The sequence below is a fragment of the Hyalella azteca genome, unplaced genomic scaffold, assembly GCF_000764305.2.
Source record: "Hyalella azteca isolate HAZT.00-mixed unplaced genomic scaffold, Hazt_2.0.2 contig5003, whole genome shotgun sequence".
Taxonomy (NCBI): domain Eukaryota; kingdom Metazoa; phylum Arthropoda; class Malacostraca; order Amphipoda; family Hyalellidae; genus Hyalella; species Hyalella azteca.
The window spans coordinates 17,809-36,184 of NW_025935210.1; the positions used below are offsets into that span (position 1 = coordinate 17,809).

Consider the following 18,376-nt stretch of genomic DNA (forward strand, 5'->3'; position numbering starts at 1 on the left):
AGAAATGTAATATGCGGTATTTACATTAAAAGAAGCTACTCGGGAAATGCCCGGGGTTTGTAGCAACTCCCCCAAGATGTTGGAATGTCGCCAACATCCCCCTGGGGGCATAAAGAAGAAAAGTATTGCATCTGCCTCATTAGGACGGTCAGATGTTAGTTCATTCATATGGACGTAAGTTCACAGCTAGTAATAAATTTTTTCGGGAAGGACACATAAACAAAATTTTGTAATTCCCTATTGTACTTTCAAACTCTAAATAAGCTCTTATCGGCGATTTCTCTTCATTTTCTTTAGCAACTGCTTTTTCTTCTTCATTCCAGGGACATTGTCCAGCTGTTTCTTAAGGGCCTTCATTTTGTCCTTGCTAACTCTGATTTTGTTCTTAGTAAGGCTATACTTCATCTCCGAGTCTCTCGACAGCCTCACAGTTCCATCGGGGTTATACACAACACCTTCAGAAAGCACCCAATTCTTATTCTTGTCGCTGGCAATGACGGTCTTCTTCTTAGCCTTTCGCTTGAGTTCCTTACGAGCTTTGAGGTCAGAGTCGTGGTCCCTGATGATCCTCTTGAAACTTGTTTTGATGACCGGGGCGTTGAAGGGCAGTGGCTGAGTTTTCTTCAGCTCCTTGGCTTTGAGTTGCAGTTCATACCGAGGCGTCTCTTTGACCAGCTTATAGTAGGGAGGGATGGCGAAACAGAAGCCCTCAGCCACCTATCATAAAAATTATTTCAATCATTAGTTTATGATTGTTAACAAATGGCTACATATTGTAAAAAATTACACCTACATGGAGCGTCAATTGCAACATCCTAATGCAAAAAAATAATGTAGGTATTTTAGAATTTCACCGGAAGAATCGAAGTAACCATATAAACATTAATACTAAGTTAAAAATTAGAATCATGAATGAAGATGCTAGGATTAAATGAAAACAGTGTGAAAAGTTGTGAAATAAAGTCTGAATTTGAAATGTGTAGGTTGTCCTTTATATTACAAATCTTCAAGTCGTTTTGCTCACTTCTTTCAGCAAAATATCCTTCATATTGAAGAACTCTTGTAGTTGGTGATCACGAATCGAATCCAAGTATGCTTTGTATGCTGCTTTACTGTTCAGGTTCATGCTGTGGAAGGTCTTATACCAGTTCTGCAGCTGTAATGAAGACAATTATCAATTAAGTTATAAAGGAAAAGTAATCTAGTAAAAGAATTACTCGAAGTCCCATAATATTTCATCCAAATGCTACTTATAGTTAAATTTAAAAGTTATACTGCAGGTCACAAATAATAAATCAATCAGTGGAAATCAACCTAACACATTGACTGCAGCATGACCCACCAGTGGGCTGCAGGGTCTTTTTTTTCCGGACAAAAATTCCGTGACTTAGTTTGTCTCAATTGTGTTGGCTGGCAGAAATTTATGGTGGCGGTATGTACTTATTAAATTTTATAAAGTACAAGAAAAAGAATCATTTAATTTTTGCAGCGGAAACTACAAATTTACTAGTAAATATTGAATTTAAGGCCATTTTTATCAGCAGACTTGGCCGTTTTTAGGTCATGTGGCAACCCCGGTCGGTCATACCGCACTCAACGTGTTAATTCAGGCAAAAGTGTACATCATTTCAGGCCTTTTAGGTTCAAATATATACTAGTAGAAAGAATTTATATACTCACAATCAGATGTACAAAGCAAAAGGAAGAATTCAGGAATAAAAGATTTACCTCAATAGTTGGAAGTTTTGGGACATGATCCCATGGGATGAATCGCTCCTCAAACTTGAGCCCAGCTTCATCCTTGAGGTGGCCAATAAAGCCAACTTCAGTCGGACGCAGAAACATCAGGTAGGTAGAACAGTACGTGGCCAGCTGGGTGACTATTCTGGAAATACAAGGGAAAATGAATACAAAATGTGAAGGAATACAAATTTCATCCCTATTCTAAGAAACATATGATAGAATATTTCTTATCAAATAAAAGAGAAGTGGTGCAGTGATGAGTGGAATCAATAAATTGATTTGCAAATCAAAGGGATCCCGGAATCCCGACTAATTATGGTTTCTTAAAGTTTCTTATACATGATACAGTAAGGAGAACTTTCAATTGACACAAGAAAGGCTGAAAAGGTACAACTTTATACAACTTAGAAATAATTCAGTAATTTTTATATTTATGTTGTTATAACATTCAAAGCATCTAGTGGTTTATCTAAATCAACAAAAAAAGTTTTCAAAAGGCCATGAAAATTGTTAAAAACCTTCTAACCACCAATTTAAATTTATTGAAAATGAATCAAGTAAAAAATTATTTATCCCAAATAACAAAATATTGAATAATAAATAACTCACTCAACAGAGGAAGGAGGATCATACTGGATGATGATATTAGCTCTGAGGTCAGGAAGACACTGAGCTGTCTGGGGGGTGGTGGCCAGCATGCCAGTTTCAGCGTCACAGAAAAATGTGTAGTCGTCTAGGCCGCCTTTGGCAGTTAATTGGGGTTTCTGATAAAAATGCAATAGCGTTTAAATTTATATCAGCAAATATATTAATTATCTCAATCGGTTTTATTATTTATTATAGGTATGTCTTTTTTAATATTACTATATTACTAATTTCTTTTCACTAATATACTAATAATAATAAAAAAATAACAATAAATTCTGATTAAGGTATTAACACAAGAGTGTGATAACAGCAAGTAATAGAAACAAACAAAAAAAAAATAAATTAAACAAATGATGAATGAGTTTTTCAGAAAGTTGTTTAATATAAATTTTTCAAGAATAATCAGAAACAACATACAATGGAACTTTACTACTTGAAAGAATAAGGACCATCTGGATTGACTTGAGTTTTCATATTAATATCTAAGGTTGAAAGAAAATCTAAAAGGATAATCCCATACCTATTTATGGTCTTTAACCAGTCATACATGGAAAATTCATAACTATAAAAAAAAGGTGGTGTACAAGTTTTAAAATTCAACCATTTTACAAAAAAATGTGAGGAATTAAATTACTTCAATTCTGAATTCTAAAAACTTGGATACAGAAAAAATTAATTTGTTAAAACTCACCAACAATGGCATAACTGGGAGCCCTTTGAGTCTAGAGAAAAGCTCAACAAAGAACTTTGTACAGTTGTCATGGTGAAATAAAATGATGACCTTTTTGCTCCAGGATTTTTCTTTTGCGTCCCAATATCTTGACACTAGTTCAGTGAGCAGAGCCACCCGCTGATCAACAGGACATACAGCATAGCCTGGAAACAGATGTTAATGAATGATGCATCCTTAATGTGTCGGAATATACCGCGTTTACCCTAGAAGTTTTTTAATTCCAAGTGGAATAATCTTTTAAACCACCAAGCTGTAAAAATTTGCTAAAATATTTTAGATTGATTTTGGTCTGCCATGCACTTTACAATTTTTTCTTTGAAACTTGAAAATTCTGCGACAACAACCATAAATGAGATAAGATAAGAATGCCTGCGCTTGCAATAAATTTAACCCAATTTTATGGTCCTTGGCTAATTTCTTTCTGAAAACTGAGATTAACATTACCTACATTTTTATCTGTAAACTTCAAAATTTTCATAAAAATTGTTTTACTGGATAACTATAGAAGATTCTTCCCAATATTGTTGACAGCCATAATATAAAAACTAAACTAAGAAATGAAGCAGAAAACAGTCAAGCTCAAGTTAAAAATTAGAATTTTTAAAAAATTAAATTTAGGGTAAACGCGGTATATTCCGACATCGTAGGTAATTCCGTCACTTCTCAAGTTTTTCCTTTGTATTAAGCTTTGTTTTAGTTCCATGTGTTCATTGATGGTTGAAATGGTGACGTCATACATTTGCGTGTCGAAATACTGCAAAAACACTAGGTCTTGGCCATCTAGTGGGAAAATATTGAGATCCAAAGAGAGACAATGCATGCCACGTGGTGAGATCATCGAAAAATGTGTCAAATTTGACAGTTGACATGGCTCTACCAAATACTGAATAAAATTAAAACGTAATTAAGTAGTGTTCAATATTCGTTAGTGTTCTAATTCAAAGCCGTGTTGTATCCCAATACAGCTCACACAGCAAACGGAATTCGAACTCGTGGATGTCGGCAATACGGATCAGTTAAATTTGAAGCGCTGACGCAATACGACTCACCACGTGTCGGATGTTGCCACACAAAGTGACAGAATATAGGGATTTGGTAGGTTTCCATTCTAAAGGCTTTTTAATAAATATGGCAACATTTTGTGACGTTTCATTGTTGCTGACGCGTAGTGAAGTGTTTTGAGAGTCATGTGAAGGCAACAGAACTTACGTAACGCATACGGTTTTTTTTTTAGAGTTTTTCATTTCTCGATGCGTCCTTAAAGTGTCGGAATATACCGCATTTACCCTAAATTAAAATTGAATTAAATTAAATTAAATTTCACCCATTCCAACATTTCCCTAACCTTTTCAGTAAAAAATGAGAAAAACAGTAAATTTTAACCAACCATTTCTGAAATTCACTTTTGAAACAATTATTTTTTACCTGCAATTTCAGTGATCTTCTGCCTGAGGTTCAATAATAATAATAATAATACATTACATAAATATAAAATACACAAACTTGAGCACTGTCTCAGTAGTAGTGAAGAATGAAGATGCTATGGACTAAAAACGCTATATAGCTATCGAGGAAGCCTACACATTAAATTTGAATTTTATTTCCTCCCTCAGTAATTTCTAAAGCAAAATGACCAAAAGGTTAACTAACAAGACCTTTATTTTTAATACTCACCAAAACAAATACTATCCATCATATGAACAACGAAATATACCACGAAACACAAAAGAATAATTGTTCTATGCTTTGGCTATGCAAGATTTCAATTTTTTTCTAGATGATCACACAAACCACGCGACAACCCTCACGCCGCTAACAATTTTTAGCAAAAACATGTCTAAAAATCGGATCCGGAAAAACGGAAAGCATACATCAAATTTAGCCATGGTTGAAATAATATTTCAACCATGAAATTTAGCCTCCTTAGCAATGGAGAACTATCATTTTTTAAGATGTGGCTATGTATCATTGATTATTATATGTGAACATGACAATTTTTTTCTGGATTTTGATTTAGGGCTGATTTCACTCGCGCACAAGCGAATAAAATTTATACTTTCGACATGCTGGTCCTTATATTCACTAATTTCATGTAGAATATATTAAATATACACGATCACACGGAAAACGCGGAAATGATATTAGCTAAAAAACGACTTGGATTTTATCGGATCAGACGTTTTTGGTTTCAAGATATATGAGTCCTGAATGACCATGAGGTCGATTGTATCTTTTTTTGATTGATGTGCGTGTGTTTTTTGATATGTCCTCATTTTCTAATTTCTTGCTGATCCGGTCTTGCATTTAATTTATTAAGTCATTTAAAAGCATGCAAATGCAACAACCGTATTCTGATTAATTGTTAAAATTGACGTCACTGTTTGCAATAACCGGCCAGCAATAAAATGTCATTCAACAGCATAACACACAATCTAAATAAATGTACATATCTATTGTCTATTAATGCGATGTACAAAGTTATTTAGAATACAAATCCGTCAAGTAGGGTTCGAGACTCGCAACTACTTGTTAAAATCCTAATCATGATCTGGGAAGTTGACTGGGTAGCTAAGAACACCATAACATGGGCTTATCAATGCTGTCATCATTGTATTATTATAACTTTCTTGAAGTCTTGGTAGAAGTTTACTGGAAATAGTTTCATCTGCACTTAATTCCCCAATCAAATCACAAACAATTTTTCCATTACACTAGGGAAGAGGAATGATCATCATTCCCCTTTTTCATTCGTAGTGATAAGGTTGGGTAATCTTTCTAGCATTCGTATATTTAGGCGAGGTATTTATTAAATTTAAGTGACAAATATGTTTTTTTACTTAGATTTTTGACTGAATGAACGAAGTATCACATTGGCACCGCCTTCGTTTCTCCGCGCAATTCCATATTGATGCGAGGAAGATATTCAATAAAACTAAGATGTATTTGAGTAGTTGATGTAATTGAGTAAAAGGAACATATTTTATGAAATGCAATGCAAGCAAACGTGCAGAGCACAGCCATGCTAACGACAGGAAAAATGCTTTTATTAGTATAATAGTTTCAATTTGTCCATGCTTTTTTCATTCAAATGATTAATTCAACCGCAATTGAAAAAATAACAAAGGGGGACCATTCAAGTTTTCACCTCCATGAATAATGTCCCGAAGAAAATCCCAGAATTATCGACAGTGGCTAATGATATTTATGATAACTTCTCTCATGTACACTTATTCTTAATTTTGAAGCATTTTTAAACAGTGTTGAGTTGTAAGCAAATACAATTACCTCTATCTAAGATCTTCAACATGAAGAACCATTTACTGCCTTAAAAGATTTAGTAAAGGAATGCTGGCTAAAGTTGCAGTCTTTTGTCACATAACATTTTTAAATAGAGGCTGCCTACGGTGCAAATGCAATGAGTGAATGGCATAGTAGTACAAAATGCTTAAAACCTACAGTTCATAATATCCTATTCAAATTCATATGGCTGTGCAATTTAATGAAATAACAACAAATCAAGGTTTATGAAAGGCTTGTCTTGTCGACCTTCATTTTAATCTACCTCATAAACTCACAGTCTACTTCTTATTATTGCGCTCGGCAATTGTGGATAACTTGTGAACACTTGCTGGCTATCAGGTACATCATTCTTAGTCTGCCACACTCAATTCTGCCAAGCTATAATAAATGATATTTGATTAATGCGACCGGTAATATAATTGAATACTGCATTACTCGTACATCATAGGACATATTTGCTCAAAAAATTCAAGCCTAGAGGCCAAATGGCATAAAATTAGAGTAAATAATCAAGAAATTGCTTGTCACCTACTATGGATAAGAATTTATTACGAAATGCTGACTATATAATAGCATTTCATGGATTAAGGAACGCTAATTATGGCAACGCTTGGAATGTCGTGCAAATGTTTGAGATTATTGTTATACTTGAGGTATTGTATTAGATAGGATAACAACTGCTCTGGCTTAATATATAGGTCCCGATAATTAGGATTTAAATTATAAATAAAGATATATCACAAAATCAAGCAAAGTATCACAAAGCTAATACACTAGCGATTTCTACCACCACATTATCGCTCAGACTTTAACTTCCATCTGAGCACAAAATATCCTATGAGTCTTAAAAGTACAAAGAACATAAGAAGTATGAGGAAATCCATCCAGAAGTGGGCGCCCTCTATGTCCATCTGCTGCAGGAATTTCTTAGGAGACTTGAAGTGGCAGTACGCCTCGGAACACTTGAGTGGCTGGCGGTCAAACCCATAGATGGCCAGCAGCGTGCCTTCAAACCCGTATCTGCAGGACGGAGGACAGTTAATGGCAGAACTGGAGGACTGTAGAACCTGGAGGATGGAGGACAGTCAATGGCAGGACTGAAGGACTGTAGTACCTGCAGGACGGAGGACAGTTAATGGCAGGACTGAAGGACTGTAGCACCTGGAGGATGGAGGACAGTTAATGGCAGGACTGAAGGACTGTAGTACCTGGAGGACGGAGGACAGTTAATGGCAGGACTGAAGGACTGAATGTTTACCTGACGTAGGACACGTAGGAGATCCAGCGTAGGTATATGGGGATGGTGGAGAAGGTGACGAAGAAGCCTGAGAAGAGCAGCACCGGGATGGACGTAATGGGCCCCAGAAACACGGCTCCCTTTGTACCAAAAATGCACAGTTTCATTTCGGAGAAAATTAAGTTTCAGGAACAAAATCAGATTACATTTTTGCTTCATTTAGAATTCATTGTCTACAGAAATATCAGGATCCGAGCAAATATCCTCGAAGTCAAAGAAAAATTGAAGTAAAGTGCATCCAATTGATGTTAATCCACTGAATTATCAAACAGTTTGATACTGAAGTTGACGCTTTCAATTTGTTCCATGTAAGTTCATTATCGGATCTGTACTTAGCAAAAAACATATCCTCCCAATTAGCTATCCTGTTCTTATCCTCTGTCACTTTTGCGTTTGTACATAAAGTTAATATCGATTTAATGGTTTGCAACTCTATGCCTTTAGAGTTCGTATACATCGTAATATTGTTGATATCGGTTGGTAAACGTATAATCACCTCATCGTAATATAAGCACAGTATCTAATATCGATGATAATCGTTTGCATCTTTTTGCCTTTTGAGTTCGTATACATTGTAATATTGTTGATATCGTTTGGTAAACGTATCATCATATCATCGTAACATTAGCACACTATCTAATATCAATGATAATCGTTTGCATCTCTGTGCTTTTTGAGTTCGTATATGTCGTAATAATATTGATATCGGTTGGTAAACGTATCATCATAACACAAGCACCGTATCATCACCTGGATATTGAGAGCAGCTCCGATAGCCAGGCCCAGGCTCTGGGCGACCAGGGAAGTCATGATGCACATACAAGTGAACATCAGGAACCGTTCAGGCTCCAGCGGCTGTGCCGTCATGAAGTACACGAGTACAACGTACAGCAGCGGGTATATCACCTGTACACAGCACACCTCTCATTAGTACAACGTACAGCAGCGGGTATATCACCTGTACACAGCACACCTCTCATTAGTACAACGTACAGCAGCGGGTATATCACCTGTACACAGCAACCTCTCATTAGTACAACGTACAGCAGCGGGTATATCACCTGTACACAGCACACCTCTCAACAGTATACGTCATTCCTCTCAATGTTCTCCTGTTGCGATGAATATACTTCAGGAGTTTTATTCGAGATTATGATTAAAGTTACACAAGGCCGATATGCTCAGCAGGAGATGCTCTCTCCTCACATTCTAAGGGCTCCTTTGCCAATAATAGTTACCAGTTCGTAAGTCAGGTACCTAACCCCTGACGGCTTTGCAAACTAAACCCACCAATCACAGACGATAAATTGTTCACTATGTGCTCTAGAGCGACTAAATCCGGTCAAATGACACGATTTTAGATCTTCTGTGAACAAGGAACGAAAAGGAAAAGAATCGGTGACAGGCCACATCAGGCCTACACTTCAGCGCCGTGATCACTATGTTATGTCACTATGTGAAGCCGTCACTAAGTCATTATAGAGCACTAAGTAACTAAGGGAAGATGTCTAGACATGCTGACCTGGAAGGGCATGTCTGCCATGGTCTTGGCGAGGTAGTAGCTCTTGAGGGAGTACCAGTAGTTCAAATGTTCTCTCTTGAAGACGTTCATCTCCAGCGGAACTGCAAGATCAGCTTCATTAGCAGTCATAGTTAGGTAGTGGTAAATTTTTAAAGTGGTTTGAATTATGGAGAGGTCTTGCTCAGTAACACTTATCGATCATTATAAAAGAAGGTAAGGGCGTAGTTTGGTATAAAGATACTCATTTATATTCGAGAATAATTTTTGTTGATTAAATAATTAGAGTAGAACTCTCACTTACTAATTAACGTACATATCATCTTCGTTTAAAGGTAATCAGTGATTTTCAATGTGAATATCAACGGAAGATCTCATTTGCAATTTGGTTATCTGGCCACGTTTTCCCAGCTTAGTGTTTCCAACACTAAAAATCATATTTCAATTCATGGCAATATCCGAAGAGATAAGGATATTGTATTGTAGATAATGACCCGAAAAGTTTCTTGACGGTGCCAGGTTGTGAACACACACTCAGAATAATAAGTGAAACGTTGTCCAAATAACGATACACATTTTACCCTTTTATGGCTCATCTTGACCCAGTTCTCCCCAGCAAGAAGTCAAATCAGGGCTACGTGCAGAGAGTGTATCACAATATCGACAATTTGACCCATACATTTTCTGAGCGCAGCAACGAAAATAACAAAATATATACAAATAATAATAGTTATATTATATTATAATATAGCATAATATAATATAATATAATATAATATAATATAATATAATATAATATAATATTATACCATATAATAAATTATATTATGTAATATTAATAGTGTACAATGTATAAATATCGAGTCTAACTCACAAGTGAGGATCGTAGGCATCATGGCGGTGAACATAAGGAAGAGCATACAGAAGAAGAGACAGCCAGAGTTGCTGAAGACTTGGCTGGCCTCGCTGCCGATGTTGTAGTACAGCATGCCGATGAGGAGCCCGATCAGCAGGTGAGAGCACAACCGCATCTTCGTCAGCATCTGGGGCGGGGCAAATTGAAATGAAAAGTCGCGTTAGAATACGTGGGCAATGCACATATAGAATACGCGTGAAAAGCACATATAGAATACGCGTGAAAAGCACATATAGAATACGCGTGAAAAGCACATATAGAATACGCGTGAAAAGCACATATAGAATACGCGTGAAAAGCACATATAGAATACGCGTGAAAAGCACATATAGAATACGCGTGAAAGGCACATGTAGAATAGGCATGAAAAGCACATTGAAGTGAGGTCTTGTAGATGCAAAAATGAACGTTGAAACGCTTATAGCAACTTTTGTAGAATCACGCGAGAAATTTTTTAACAGTAAGGTTTAATTTACAAGGATATTTTTCGAAATTTCTCATACCAATGCACCAAGCAAAAATCTAGATCGATTAAATAATTTTAATCGGACCGCAAGATAAAAATATTATCGTAAAATCACATAGAGATTATGAAATTGTACTTAAAAGTGATAAACAACTTTATTGAAGAATCTTAAATTGTACAAAAGTAAATTACTGGGACAGTTCGGTTAGAACTCGATTAAGTACACGTTGCAGCCAATGTACACGCAGTGACTGATTACACGTCCATGATTGGAGGGTTCATCTTGAAAATCCGTCACAAAGCTAAGAACTTGACACTTTTTAGCGCATTTTCTCATTTATGGAAAAAAGACGCTATTGTGCTCGTCATGTCCGTCTGTCTGTCCGTCTGTTGGTGACTTCACAAGAAAATGCGCTCTCTGTCACTCACTGCACTGAGTACTGAGTTATATTTTTTTGATAGTTACGACGATAACAAAATCCAACTCCTACTCACCGTATTCTGAAAATGGAAACCCAGACACAATAAAAAATCTAATCACAACTGAAACTCACCCCATCCCTGATTATAGAGAGGAAGGTCCTCTTGAAGAGGATGACGAACTGCTTCCACCCCGACGTGGGGAACGAGCTGGGGATGTCATCAACGCTCTCGTCGTCGGACGATGCCAGCAGGGAATGCTGGGCGGCCGGCAGGGAAATTTTGGTCTCCCCAGTCGAGGAATTGTAGAGGCTGCTGGGGACCGAGCCTGGGCCCTGACTGCAGGACTCGGTCTCCCCAGGGTACTCTGCAGTGGACCGGTGCATGATTTATTTTAAATGATTTAAAATACATTTTTAAATCATTTAAATGATTTAAATTGATTTAAATGATTTAAATTATTTATTTTAAATTATTTATAAATTATTTTTAACTTTTTTAATTATTTATTTAAAAATGGTTTATTAAAGTTACTTATGAAAGCTGTTCTTCACATTCGAAGGAGTTAATTTCAAGGAAGTGTAATTCCGTACAATAATTATTAATTAATCTAAAAAAATATTAGCCAAGCTAATTCGAAAGTGTTCTTCAAATTCAAACGTGTTAGTCAGATTCAAAAGCGTTCGTTCCAAGAAGTGCGATTTCGTATAACAAGTAAATGATACAAAAATACACGAATGAAGTTTATTGAAAACTGTTCTTTGCATTCAAACGCCTTATCGTAATTATAAAATGTGCTACCCATAAAATAAAACATTATTTGAACCATAAGTTGCAATTTATTAATTTTGTAGTCTAATATATACTGGCACGCAGTAGCTCACCATTATTTTTTATTTTGTGCATGGAATTGTGACGCGGCAGAGCAGTGTTGTCGCTCTTGCTGTTGTAAACTGCCGACACCATTTTAGGGGTAACATCACCATACTCACCACTCGCCACCTCCATCACTGTAACACAGCCGCCCATGAGATGATGATGATGATGAGCGATCATAATGATGAGATAAGTACTAAGCGATCATAATGATGAGATAAGTACTAAGCGATCATAATGATGAGATAATTACCGGGTGAAAGCATGTACATTGTGACTAATAAATTGCTTGTACAGAAGGACGGTAGTGGCGGTCACTGCAATTTTCAAATACTGACCGCCACTATTTACAGCGCTACTGGCCTCGTGTATAGACGCTACTGGCCACGGAAGGATCCAGTAACCGTTTACACGAGGCCAGTAGCAGGATAATTAGCCGCAGGTAGCATTTGAAAGTTGTAGTGGCGGCTGCTGCTGTCCACGTGTACCACACCTAACCATCAATAAGATTTGGTATTAGGTCGAAATTCACATAAAGATCATGTTACATTGTAGCAATCTGCCGTAGCACATTATTTTATACTACACAAGATGAAATATTCATTTGATACACGAGACGAAATCACAAAATTTCTGGTTAAGTGAAATAAGAATTAAATTAACAGACTGGAATTCAATGTGTACAGTCTAGAGAAAAGTACACGTACGGATCCCAGTAATGATTTTGTATCAACATTTATCATTTGAAACATTCTACAGACCAGTGGAAATTCAGAATACGAATGGATTTTGAAGTAAGCGTATGCTACAACATTAGTGATCCAGTCATTCACAACCTTCTGGGATTTTTACTCAAAGATCTGCCCTTCTGATTGTCGGTTTATAGTGAGAAAAAAAATCAGAATATTGACATTATAATCTTTTCCTCAGGAGATCTACGTCAATTTTCCTGAAGAACACAAAAATTTTTCAGGCCAAACAAAGATATCCTTAATGAATACTAGGATCAAGCCTCACTGAAGTCCGCAGGATTGTGGTACGAAGGACACTCCAGCCCCAGGGACGACAGGAACCGTAGGAGGCCCAGCACCGGTCCCCTGTAGATGCACTGGCCGTCCGCCAGGGCGTAGAGATGGTCGAACTTCTCGAAGAGTTTTGCGGATGGCTGGTGGATGGTGCAAACCACCGTCCGGCCGCCTTGCGCTAGCGTCTTCAGTAAATTGATGCATTGGAAGCTACTGCTGCTGTCCAAACCGCTGAGAGGGAATAGCAGGACGTTAGTGCAGATTAGTTATAATAATGAGAGTTATCCCTACTACATAATAGATAAAACATATGAGTACCTATATCGTGGTTGAGCGGGTATTTGTTTAATTAGGAATCTTAAACGGGTGGCAATCGATTTTAAAATTATCTGAATAGAGTTGCCCACCGTGTTAGTTTTAATTTAATCAGTAAATGACAACTGGAATAAAATCTAATTAAAGCAGTAAATTTTTTCAGCTATATCGATTATTTATGAATAATTGATGGAATAAAGTCTCCTATAGTGATCTTTATTTCACCTGGTGGGCTTGACGAAGAACATTACTAGTGGATTGTCGTCCCCCGGTTTGGAGATAGTATATGTATCTCGGTTATAATTTATCAAAACTTGATGAAATAAACTCATAGAGAAGTTCTCGGAACCCAAGAGTATCACCTGGTCGGTTCATCGAAGAACATCACAGGTGGGTTGTTGACGAGCTCCAAGGCGATGCTGAGACGCTTCCGCTGGCCCCCGGAGAGGTCGCTGGCGCGCGTGTCCTGACACTCTGTCAGACTCAGCGTCTCCAAAATTTCGTTGATCTGACATCATTAACATCAAAGAATAATCATCAGTATTAATCATTATAATCATACTAACAATCATTAGTATTAATTATTAACTAATAATTATTATACAAACACGAGAAATTGTATTCACTCCGACCGTGTCAAGAATTGAGGTGTGAGATTCCATAGCTGTCAGCCTTTTGTAGTTCGAAATCCTACGTTCCAAGAAAAAATCGCAAACGAAATGAAGCAATTCGGGACTAAGATAATATTTAAATGTCACGCAGAATTATACTTGTCCTATTGAAAACACAAGAAAGTGACAACTGTTATGCTAAAAAATAACTCAATTTTTAATTTTTTAAGTGTGGAGGTGAGAAGTTTACTTACAACATCGGATTTTTCAGCGGTGGTCATTTTATCGCCGAGTTTGAGGTTGGCCGAAATGTTCATGGATTCCATGACGGAGAGGTGGGGGTGGAGGTGGTCGTCCTGCATGATGTAGCACGACATCTTCCGGAACTTCCGTAAATTGCGCTCTCGTCCGTTAACGCGGATGGAGCCCACAACGTTACTGATTCTGTGGGTGAAAAATTCTAAATTTTTTATGTCTTTTAAAACAACAATTAAAGTAACTTTGGTGGTTTGAAAGATAAATTTCAACGAACGGAGGAATAAAAACAAAACCGCTAAATTCGGAAATCAAAAGAAGACACGGAATATAGAGTAATTTTCAAAACAATGAATAACATCAAATATAACAAGTTATTACAATCTGGAATGCTGGAACAGCTTTTTTGCCGTTAAGGATATATCCCTGAACAACGTTTGGCTCGTTGAAGTTTGCTGGCTGCGTGAGTGCCTCAGCGATCATCATCTCACGATTAAAAAGAAAATTAAATGAGGTGAGACGATAATCTTGTCCTTTTACCTCCCTAGAAAGTTTCTGTTGTTATTTATCATAACAAATGGTCCTCATGAGTGAGTTAAAGGTAATAAGTTTATTAACCTGTAGCCCGCAGCAATGTTCATAATCGCAAACGGCTTAAGTCCTCATTATGGTCAAAGGTTAAATTAAAGGTTAAGTCCGCTAATCTGTATCCCGCAGCAATGTTCATAATAGCAAACGGCTCAAGCCCACGTAATGGTTAAAGGTTATGTACATTAACCTGTATCCCGCAGCAATAATCATAATTGCAAACGGTTCAAGTCCTCATTATTGTTGAAGATTAAGTCCATTAAGCTGTAGCACGCAGCAATGTTCCCAATCGCAAACGGTTCAAGTCTTCATAATGATGAAAGGGTACGTTAAGATTAAGCCCATTAACCTGTAGCCAGCAGCGATGTTCATAAGTGTGCTCTTGCCGGCGCCGGAAGGCCCCATGATCGCCGTCAGCTGTCCTGACCTCAAGCTCCCGCTTACACCTTTCAGGATAGTCTTGTATCCTGGGGATAAAGAGATAGTCTTAAAGGGGATAATAAGGGGATAAAGGGATAGTCTTAAAGGGGATAATAAGGGGATAAAGGGATAGTCTTAGAGGGGATAATAAGGGGATAAAGGGATAGTCTTAAAGGGGATAATAAGGGGATAAAGGGATAGTCNGGGATAGATAGAAAGGGATAGATAAGGAAAGGGGATAAAGAGATAGTCTTGTATCCCGCGAGGGATAAAGGGATAGTCCTGTATCCTGCGGGGGATAAAGGTATAGTCTTGTATCCTGCGGGGGATAAAGGTATAGTCTTGTATCCTGCGAGGGATAAAGGGATAGTCTTGTATCCTGCGGGGATAAAGGGATAGTCTTGTTTCCTGCCAAGAATCTAGGGATATTTTTTATCCTGCGAAGGACATAACGTCTAGAATCGTACGGCAGCAAAGGGCTCAGTGAGTGCAGATGTGGGAAATTTGAATGGCAGACATTTAACACTTATTTCAATATTTTAATCTTGATTTTTGTTTACAGTTACGAACAGAATTTGTTCTCTCAACTTGATCACCCGAATAAATTAATTATTTTCCGGGAATCAACAGCATTCCAGCAGCACAGTTTTTTGAACATGTCATCGCCAGAACAATTAACAATTAAAAAAATTTTTCATTCCTTAAACACTAATAAAAATTCTTTGTTACAATTTAAGCGGCACGTAAAATTGCCTTACAACGTGAAGAAGTTTGATAAATGTAGATATTTGGCGCCATAGAGCTTGGCATTCACACATCTGGTTAGGGGCTACGAAAATATTGGTGTTTAAATTTAGCCATATGCATCAAAACAACATTAGTCATATGCATCAATGATGACAACATTAATTTGAGGAATGGCATGCAAGTAAAATAATGTAAAAACGTGAAAAAATTCAGAAATCACAGATGTTGGCGCCATAGAGCCAGACACACAAACCTCTGTTGCGGCCCTCGGGTACAGAGAAGGCCAGGTCGCAGAAATCGATGTCGACAGGCGGTCGTTTGGGCAACCGCGACATGATGATGCCTGCGCCGTTCACGACTTTCTTGCGCAGGTCATTGCTGCACAACACGGCAGCTTTAGGCGCCATACCATCAGCGGGATCGATTAGATCGTTACTAAGTTTGACAACATGTTAATAAAGGGCGGCGTATGAGTACCTACGCACGGGCAGATCGATGAATAGTTTTTAGAGGATGAAAACGTACATACTATATATAATGTATAGTTTTCGAGGGTGAAGAAAAACCAAATATATCGTTTTCGGGGGTGAAGAAGTACCAAATATATAATTTAGGAGGGCGAAATATAATTCGGTTCCGAGGGAGTTCTAAATAACTTGGATTTATGTTTAGAGTGACTGTACTCAGACTCTGCACGATAACGTGTACTCTGAATAAAATGGCAAACAAACATCTTAACTCTTATGGTACATTGTCTAAAAACTTTATGTAATCTTTATTTTTCATGATGTAATTTAATCTTGATTAATATTGATTCTAACACAACACTTCATACAGTAAAACGTTCATGTTTCAGGACAATAGATGATCAAAGTTTTGAAACTCGGATAAAAATTATATTTAAACTTCGCCTGATATTTGCCTTTGTAGTTTAAGGCTTATAAGGCCTGCAGCTATACGGATATTTTATGTTACAACTATGCATATAGATTAAACGCACCACCAATCCCATTTACTTAAATTCACGAAACTATGTAAATACATTGTACGATTTTGATAAAACAACCATGGTCGACATACCCCACACGGTTGTGGTAAAACCACCAAGGACAACAATACCTTATACAGCTATGGTAGAACAACCACAACCAACAATACCTTATTCGGTTGTGGTTGAGCGCGTGCTCCTGGGTGAGGGTAGTGGGGTATGCCCTTGGGTTGCTGGGTATGAGGTGGGTAGCATCGTTGGACGTGCCCCCGGCAGACGCCAGGTTTCTGTGGAAGTCAGCATACCCCCCGACGGTGTTGCCGCAGGGCACCTGTACGCTCAGCAGCTCGGCCATTCCTGCGTCTTGATTCCTCGATCACTTGATGCAAGGATACCAGCGAGAGGCTTTGTTAAATGTCACTGTGTTTTGTTCATGGCCGCAGTGATTATTTTTGTAAAATCACTTCATTTATTTTCAATTGAAACACAGGACGGGTTTTTTGAAACACACTTCTTCCGTCGGGTGCAAACACTGAGTAGGATTTTTTAGCATACGCTATTGCCGTCCCGTGTAAATACTGATCGCGATTTTAGAGTGAACACTGTTTCAATTCAATAAAAACCTATAAGTGCATCGATTGCGGTAAAGAAATTTTCCATTCACACTTATTCCATGCCGAGCGACACTCGAAGATCATGCAGGCTGGTTACGTGAGACGAACGTTATTTATCTCGTCATTGTTGACAACAGCAACACTCACAGCCTACACGTACAGCACGTCTCATGTTTTAATGACGAGACTCCAGGTCCTCTACGTGACGTATCTGCACTCAACGCAGGCGTTATTTATCATCATGAACACGTATATCAACAGAGCGCACAGCACGCGATGACGAGATTCAACGTCAAGATAAGCTTGATGATCTTAGCTCATGTGTTGAACTTCTGTTGAATAAACAATACGGAACAAATAGTAGGTATATAATTTCTCGTATTTATCTAAAATTCACAGAGATTACCTCGAAAAATATTGAACTTGATAAGGTGAGTGATGAAAGTAGAATCGATTTTCATTAGAGATTTAGAAAAAAATGCATTTTATTGGCCTCAAAAGTAGACTAAATATGAAAAAATAACCATCATGTGAAAACCAATTTAATTACAAAATTATAGTACTTAATGCCATCAATTTATCTCATTGATAAAGTTTGAAAGTTTGATGACACATTACATAAGAGCGATGAATGAGCTCTGGAAATAATGCTGCCAGCACTAACAACTTCTGAAGTCATTCACCTCGAATGATTGCCTAGGGCCATCGTTTTGTTTGATCTGTGCTGCTCACGTTAAATGTGTGCTATACTACCAACTAGTATTAAATATAGGGGAAAATAGCTCTAAACCACAGCGCGGTAACGCTTCTGCGGCTAAAACATCCAAAATGACATTGATTCAGGGAGTCGTAAAAAATACCCTCTGTGCAATCGGGAAAAACTGCAGGGCTCAAT

At 37.5% G+C, this 18,376-nt stretch overlaps 2 protein-coding genes across 2 annotated transcripts; both read right to left on the reverse strand.

Annotated features, from left to right (window-relative positions):
* Window positions 1-225: 225 nt before the first annotated feature.
* LOC108665076 (ATP-dependent RNA helicase has1) lies at window positions 226-4,941 on the reverse strand. Its single transcript, XM_018151792.2, has 6 exons — window positions 4,799-4,941; window positions 3,083-3,267; window positions 2,353-2,507; window positions 1,729-1,885; window positions 1,025-1,156; window positions 226-717 (listed from the first exon to the last, which is right to left on the reverse strand). The coding sequence occupies exons 1-6, from the start codon at window positions 4,818-4,820 to the stop codon at window positions 268-270; spliced, it is 1,101 nt and encodes a 366-aa protein (XP_018007281.1). The 5' UTR covers window positions 4,821-4,941; the 3' UTR covers window positions 226-267.
* Window positions 4,942-6,062: 1,121 nt separating this feature from the next.
* LOC108665081 (ATP-binding cassette sub-family G member 4-like) lies at window positions 6,063-17,772 on the reverse strand. The gene is made up of 13 exons (XM_018151800.2): window positions 17,038-17,772; window positions 16,133-16,257; window positions 15,062-15,179; window positions 14,124-14,313; window positions 13,621-13,766; window positions 12,936-13,174; window positions 11,927-12,052; window positions 11,177-11,409; window positions 10,115-10,283; window positions 9,244-9,344; window positions 8,472-8,627; window positions 7,683-7,801; window positions 6,063-7,444 (listed from the first exon to the last, which is right to left on the reverse strand). Exons 1-13 carry the CDS (start codon window positions 17,220-17,222, stop codon window positions 7,219-7,221), a joined length of 2,133 nt encoding a protein of 710 aa, XP_018007289.1. The 5' UTR covers window positions 17,223-17,772; the 3' UTR covers window positions 6,063-7,218.
* Window positions 17,773-18,376: the final 604 nt, after the last annotated feature.